Source organism: Sesamum indicum, linkage group LG3 (assembly GCF_000512975.1).
Source record: "Sesamum indicum cultivar Zhongzhi No. 13 linkage group LG3, S_indicum_v1.0, whole genome shotgun sequence".
Lineage (NCBI taxonomy): Eukaryota > Viridiplantae > Streptophyta > Magnoliopsida > Lamiales > Pedaliaceae > Sesamum > Sesamum indicum.
Genome location: NC_026147.1, coordinates 16411931 through 16419944, shown reverse-complemented (window position 1 = coordinate 16419944; position 8014 = coordinate 16411931). Strand labels below are relative to the sequence as shown.

At 32.2% G+C, this 8014-nt stretch overlaps 1 protein-coding gene across 3 annotated transcripts; it reads left to right on the top strand.

Moving 5' to 3' along the window:
• On the top strand, nucleotides 418-7882 carry LOC105158573 (putative pentatricopeptide repeat-containing protein At5g65820). 3 transcript variants are annotated; one of them, XM_011075364.2, is made up of 5 exons: nucleotides 418-603; nucleotides 1654-1704; nucleotides 4684-6115; nucleotides 6206-7019; nucleotides 7419-7880. In XM_011075364.2, exons 3-4 carry the CDS (start codon nucleotides 4909-4911, stop codon nucleotides 6946-6948), a joined length of 1950 nt encoding a protein of 649 aa, XP_011073666.1. In that variant the 5' UTR covers nucleotides 418-603; nucleotides 1654-1704; nucleotides 4684-4908; the 3' UTR covers nucleotides 6949-7019; nucleotides 7419-7880. The 3 variants fall into 3 exon arrangements, with proteins under 3 accessions (XP_011073666.1, XP_011073665.1, XP_011073664.1); XM_011075363.2 differs by having other exon boundaries at nucleotides 4684-7019; nucleotides 7424-7882; XM_011075362.2 differs by having other exon boundaries at nucleotides 4684-7019; nucleotides 7419-7879.

The window sequence follows — 8014 nt, the reverse complement described above, 5'->3', positions numbered from 1 at the left end:
GATACACCGTCTTGAATGATTATTCTTATGTTTCGAGTACGATATCTCGACATCCCTATATCCAATAAATCTAAAACTTTACCAAATGTATTTTTTTGTATGTTTTATCATGTCTAATGGTCTGATTTGAATTTTGATGGTCCGATTAACCCATGTTGTTCAACAATATAAGATGATAGTTAAATCAATATTATACTAACATTTATAAATATATAAATTTTGCAGATTGTGACCATATATTAATTTCAACTATATTTATGTAAAAATTTTATGATTGAATCTCATGATTTAAAATAATAATAATAATAATAATAATAACAACAATAATACTACTACTACTACTACTAATAATAATAATAATAATAATACAAAAAGTCAATTTTGTATCCTCCTTTTTCTTTCTCTCTCTTGTTCTCGTTTCTTCTTCCTTTTTCTTTCTCTCTTTCTCTTTCTATCTCCATTCTCTCTCCTCTCTCAATTCTTCCCCAAACCCATCTCTTAGAATCCTTGCCCCAAACTCAGGGCAACAAGGACGGCAAGTCGGCAACGAGGACGCCGACGAGTATGGCAACGAGTATTTATCCTTCTTTTTCTTCGGTTTGGGTATGTTTTTAGCATCTTATTTAATTCTTTAATTCTTGTTTAATCAGATTCAGGGGCACTATGATTTGTTTAATTGTTGTTGTTGGATTCCTTCTTCTCCATTGTTTCCCTCACTGTACCACATATAAATCTGAAAATTTTGTTTAAAGTTGAGATTGAGTTGTTGAATGTTAAGTTGTAGCGTTAGACACTTGGATCTCATCGAACTCGAGCTCGACAAAAATGGTCGACCAGGCCTCGTAGTATATCTTTTGAGGATTTGTTAGAGGCATTAGTTTGATTTTGGATCCACCAATGTAAGTTAGAAGTATAGAGAAAAAAATGAGAAAATATAAATGAAGAATCCTTTTAGTGGGTCAAAGTAAAACCTTTATGATTTGAAGTAAAAATTTATTCCTGATACCTCGTTAGCAGTTCAGCAAAATTGCCTCGACAGACCTCTATCTGTTAATAACAGAGGCAGCTTTGCAGCTGCTGTTATCTAACAGAGGCTCCAGCACCTGCTCATATCAACCAACACAGGCAGCTTGCTGCCTCTGTTATGAAGAAACAGAGGCAACAACGCTGCATCTGTTTTCTTTATGACAGAGGCAGCACGACTGCCTGTGTTGGTTGATAACAGAGGCAGCAACTCTGCCCCTTTTTGTTGTAAAACACCCGCGCCCTATCTCTTTTTCTTTTTATTTTTTTCCCCAGTTTGATGGTCACTATTCTTTTATTTGTTATTTCTCTAATTTTATGTGTTCCACTAGTGAATAGACTATGGATTTGATTTAATATTGGTGGTTATTGTTAAAAAATTAAGTTGTATATATTGTTCAATGTGAATAGTCTTGTGTTAAAGGTGAGTCCTTTTGGGTGAATTTTGAATTTGGTGGACGTAATATAACAAATTATGTACTTGTGTTGTATCTATATGTTCAAATATCTGCATCATTTATATGTCTTCCAATCTCTTGGATTTGCAATAAAGAAGTGTGATGCTATGCTTAGTTGGAACCAGAAGAAATGTGATTCTTGCATCTAAATAGTTGTTTCCTCTCTTTTTAGATTTTCAAGTAAGTGACCTTGAAGTGGAAGATCGCAAAGACGTGAAATCAGGTTACTCCATTAAAATTTACGAGTCTTCTTTTGCTTTATTTTGTCTCCTTACAGCACTACCACTTTTGGAAGTTCCCCAACATATTATTTTGTGGCAATGCAATGATATCTGCAACTCGGTTTGTGAATAGTGAATATTGTTCGAATTGTTGCTTTTGCTAGGTAGTTGGTATGAGATTTCCTTGGTTTTGAATTTTATGGCCTCCATGTTTATTATACAAATATGTTTTTGTATATAAAGGTGTCAAGATAGTGCTTGCTTAGAATTTTGAATAATGTAATGAAAGTTGTAAATTAATCCATATTTATAATTCCTGCAGCGGGGAAAAAGATTCAGCTCAAAGAGAAGCTTTGGTAATAATCGAATCTCTTTGGTGATTAAAGATGTTAACTTAGCTTTGGTAACAAAATTACTATTTAAACTAAAAATCAAAATATTTATTAGGGTTAATTAGAACTATGTAATGTTTTCTTAATAATATTATGAAAAAGTAATTAATAACTCTAAACTTCAAATTAAATTTAAAGTAATAAATTATTATAATAGATACACGACTAATACTGAAGATAAGAAAATAAATAATTTCATTGTTTGAACTAAAAAAGAAGTTAGACTAACAAAATGAGTTTTAAAAGAATTAAGTTGAATATACTTTTAAAAGAATTCTATGTAGAATATTTAACCAAAATATTTTACACATCTAGGGAGAATAAGTACACATACATTCGCTAAATATTTTTAATTTTATCTGAAAATACACCTTATCATTTTTGTCTAAAAAAATGCCTATTTACTTAGATTAAATAGCCATTTACTTAATTTAAAGTAAAAATTAAGAGTACTTTTCTTTTAATAAATATTTATGTTATTTGTTATAGTCATTGATTACTTATCTTTAGTTTTGAAAATTTAAATTGCTTAAATAATCAACATTTTTCTATATTATAACTAGGGGCAGATGAGTCGAGCCGGCTCGACTTTGAGTTTGACTCGAGCTCGAAAAATTTGAGCTCGAGCTCAGTTTTAGTTGTTCACCAGCTCGCAAGCTGTTGAATATTTTTTTTATTTTTTATATATATTTTTATTTTTGAATATTTTATATATTTAATTTTATATTTAATATTTGATCAGTTTTATAATCTAAATTGACCATATATTATCATACATTTTATTTTGGATAATAATAAATTGTGGTACTTTTATTTATAGATTTAATCCTTATATAAAAATAAATATAATCAACAATTTAGTAAATTATAATATTTTTTATAATTAAAATTATTATTTAATATGATATATAGAACTTAATGTTATATTTTAATATATATTTGTATTGCGTTAACATTTTTTAAATTGACAAGTAATTCACTTATCTTTTTTTATTATATATAAATTTATGTCAAAATTTAGTAATTTCTATGAATTAATCTAAAAATCATAATAATAATAATAACAACAATAATAATAATAATGATGATGATGATGATGGTTGAACTTCTAATTATTATTTTATTATATATATAATGAGATTAAAAAGTTTAATCAATAATTACGATATCTTAAGATTCGGGCACCTGATTCATACGAAATTTAAATATATACAAGATTGTGTCCATTAGATCATATTAACGGTATGATTTAAAATCATATGGCCTGATTCAACGATACACCGTCTTGAATGATTACTCTTATGCTTCAAGTACAATATCTCGACATCTGTATATCCAATAAATCTAAAACTTTACCAAATGTATTTTTTTGTATATTTTATCATGTCTAATGGTCTGATCTGAATTTTGATGGTCCAATTAACCCATATTGTTCAACAATATAGGATGATAGTTAAATCAATATTATACTAACATTTATAAATATATAAAATTTGCAGATTGTGAACATATATTAATTTCAACTATATCTATGTAAAAATTTTATACTTCGATCTCATGATTTAAAATAATAATAATAATAATGATAATGATGATGATGATGATGATGATGGTTGAACTTCTAATTATTATTTTATTATATATAATGAAATTAAAAAGTTTAATTAATAATTACGATATCTTAAAATTCGAGCACCTGATTCTTACAAAATTTATTTATATACAAGACTGTGTTTATTAGATTATATCAGACGGTATGATTTAAAATCACATGGCCTGATTCAACGAGACACCATCTTGAATGATTACTCTTATGTTTTGAGTATGATATCTCAACATCCGTATATCCAATAAGTCTAAAACTTTACCAAAAGTACTTTTTTGTAAGTTTTAATCATATCTAACGGTCTGATTTGAATTTTGATGGCCCGATTAACCCATATTGTTCAACGATGTAAGATGATAGTTACATCAATGTTATACTAATATTTATAAATATATAAATTTTGCAGATTGTGAACATATATTAATTTCAATTATATCTATGTAAAAATTTTATGATTCGATCTCATGATGTAAAATAATAAGAATAATAATAGTAGTAGTAGTAGTAATAATAACAATAATAATAATAATAATAATAATAATAAAAAAAAAAAGTCAAAAATCAAAAACCCATCCATTATGTTTGGATTAATGTTTTGGGTGTTTTTGTTTTGGTGTTTTGGAGATAGAGAGAGAAAAATAGGGTGTTTTTGTTTTGGTGTTTTGGAGATAGAGAGAGAAAAATAGAGATAAGTTAGTATGTGTTTTGAGATATATGGTATGTTTGGATTTGTATTTTGATATAATATAAAATATTCTAAAATAAGTGGTGTAGGTTTGATGTTGGGATTTGGGAGACGGAAGGTACTGTTCATTGTCAAATCATGTCTTTTAATATATATATTTAGTAATATATATGTGTATGTATATAGTATTTTGTTTGTTAGTGAAATATAATATATGTATTTATGTTAAGTAATATATATGTGTATGCTCAGGTTCGCTGGTTTCTTATGCGCTCCGCATTTCTATGTTTATGTGCAGTGGTCATGCTGAATATCCTTATGAAGTGTGAGGGATGATGTGGGCAACTCAATGTAGAGGTAAAAACAAACATCCAAATGATGAAAGCAGGATGGACGAGATGCCATTGGTAGATTGAACTGCAGATGTGGTTAGTGCAGATTTCCCTTCTTGGATATTAGGATTGAGAACTACAAGAAATGGGATAAATAAGAAAAGAGAGCTCACTTGCTGAAAAGGGGGGAAATGATGCAGAGAATCTGCTCGAAAAAATTATGCCTTTACTCCATTTACCAGGTTCACTTATCAGTTGGCAATCCAAGACCTCTGGGAAGAGAGCCTTTTTTCTTGTTTCAATTCCTTGAATCATCAAAACCCCTATTCTTTTCTACTCATTCACGGCTAGGTTCATCGAAAATCCCACCAAAACTCACCCATAATCTCAAGCCTGGCAATCCCATTTCCAAAGAAAGAATCTTTAACAGATTGGATGAACCAAGAGAAGTGCTTGACCTTATACACCTCGAGAATGACACAGAACCGTCCACAGAATGCCAAATTCAAACTCATGATGACTTTGCTGCTGATGTTGAGAAGGTATATAGAATACTGAGGAAATTCCATTCTCGAGTACCAAAATTGGAACTTGCTTTGCAGGAATCTGGTGTTATGATGAGGTCTGGATTGACAGAGAGGGTACTTAACCGCTGTGGTGATGCTGGGAATTTAGGATACAGATTCTTTGCATGGGCATCAAAACAGCCTGGTTATAGGCATAGTTATGATGTTTATAAATCAATGATTAAAATTTTAGGGAAAATGAGGCAGTTTGGAGCCGTTTGGGCTCTTATCGAGGAGATGAGGAAAGAAAATCCCCAGCTTCTGTCTCCTGAGGTTTTTGTTATTTTGATGAGGAGATTTGCGTCTTCACGAATGGTGAAAAAGGCAATTGAAGTGTTGGATGAGATGCCGAAATATGGGTGTGAGCCAGATGAATATGTATTCGGATGCCTGTTGGATGCTTTGTGTAAGAATGGTAGTGTAAAGGAAGCTGCTTTGCTATTTGAGGATATGAGGATAAGATTCAAGCCAACAATAAAACATTTCACGTCGCTCTTGTATGGTTGGTGTAAAGAAGGAAACTTGATGGAGGCAAAAGTTGTGTTGGTGAAAATGAGGGAAGCAGGTTTTGAGCCTGATATTGTGGTTTATAACAATTTGCTTAATGGATATTCAGTGGCAGGTAAAATGGTGGATGCTTTCCATCTTTTGCAAGAGATGAAAAGGACTGGTTGCGAGCCAAATGCAACTTCATATACCATTATGATTCAGGCACTTTGTGCTCGAGAAAAGATGGAAGAGGCGGTTAGAGTATTTATGGATATGGAGGGCAATGGGTGTGAAGCTGATATTGTTACATACACCACTTTGATCAGTGGGTTTTGTAAATCGGGTAAGATTGAGAAAGGTTATGAGCTTTTAGATGCTATGATACAGAAAGGGCATACTCCTAACCAGACAACTTATTTGTACTTCATGTTAGCTCATGAGAAGAAGGAAGAGCTGGAGGAGTGCCTAGATCTTATGAAGGAGATGAGGAAGATTAGCGTGTTGCCTGACTCAAGCATATACAACACAGTAATTCGTCTGGCATGCAAATTGGGTGAGACTGAAGATGGTATGAGACTCATGAATGAGTTAGAAGCAAATGGCATCAGCCCAGGTGTTGAAACCTTTGTCATCATGGTTAATGGGCTTGTTGAGAATGATTGTTTGGTAGAAGCTTGTGATTACTTCAATGAAATGGTAGGAAGAGGCCTTCTAGCTGCTCCCCAGTACGGAATTCTGAAGGACTTGTTGAATTCTCTGTTAAGGGCAGATAAGCTTCAATTGGCTAAAGATGTCTGGAGTTGCATAATAGCTAAAGGTTGTGAGCTTAATGTGTATGCATGGACAATCTGGATTCATGCTCTCTTCTCAAATGGGCATGTGAAGGATGCTTGCTCTTACTGTTTGGATATGATGGATGCTGGGGTAATGCCTCAGCCAGATACATTCGCTAAGCTCATGCGAGGTCTGCGGAAGCTGTACAATAGACAAATTGCTGCAGAGATTACAGAGAAGGTAAGGAAAATGGCGGCAGCGAGACAGATGACCTTCAAGATGTACAAAAGACGCGGTGAGAGAGACTTGAAAGAGAAAGCTAAAGCAAAGAAGGATGGGAGAAAGAGGAGAGCCCGTCGGCGCCAGTGGGGAAGTAGAAGTAGGAAGGCCGATGCCTTTTGATATGAGCAGAGGGTATTGCTGCAAACTGGATCATTTATAGCGGCACCATCCAACATAGAAATGGGAGTTTGGTAAGTTCATTTGAAACGCAAAAACAATTTTTTTCTATGTTTTTAATGTGTTGATTAGTTTAATGATGTTTTTTTAAACTAGATGTTTGATCCATATAGTTCACTTGTATTAAGAAATTCCTTTTTCCAGTACCTCCTATTTGACCATTCTTGTAATTCAGTCTAATGATTCGTTTGACAATATTCTGTTTTGATTTGTTTGGGCATTTGATTGAGTCATCTCACATTAGTTGTAGGAAATACATGATAGGTCTATAGGATGTAGTTAATAAGTGGAAGGTAGGGGTTTAGTGTAAATAACTTGGTCCTATTAACCACATTGGCTTAAGTCATGCTTTTTCTCTTCTGTAGTTTGAGTCTGGCTTTGATCATGAATCTTAATATGATATTGCTTGTCAGATTAGAAGTAAAATGGCTATCCCTCTAAATTAATCGAGATGGAGGACACGGCAAAGTTTGTTACTGTCTGCACAGAAGGAAGTATCAACCAGGTAATGTGTGTCTTCTACCCAATACATTAACTAGTTTTGTTGATAAAAATCCAATGGAAATTTATTTTAATTGCCTTTTTGCCAGATTAAGCCAAGAAATAATTGTTCCGATTTCAGTAGATGTACAGATAGATGTTGAAGTTGCAGAAACCATTTCCCATAATCTTTGCGGCCATATTAATGCAAAAGTTTGCCTGAATCTTTTTCCATCTGACCAAAAATGAGACAATCTACAAAAATCATATTCCAGTTATAGTACAGTGGCTCTAGATTGGCATCATTTAAGAAAAGGAATACCCATATCTGTGTCATATATTCGAAAAATTCATAAACTGTGACTTAGTAATAAGGCATTGCAAAACCTTATATTAGTTCTTCCATCTTGATGCATGCACTCCTCAAGTACAAATATATTTGTTTTATTAAGATGATCTGTCCAGTCAACAAAGATAAATGAATATGTTGCATGACTAATACAGAAGGAATTCATCTGTATACAATGGC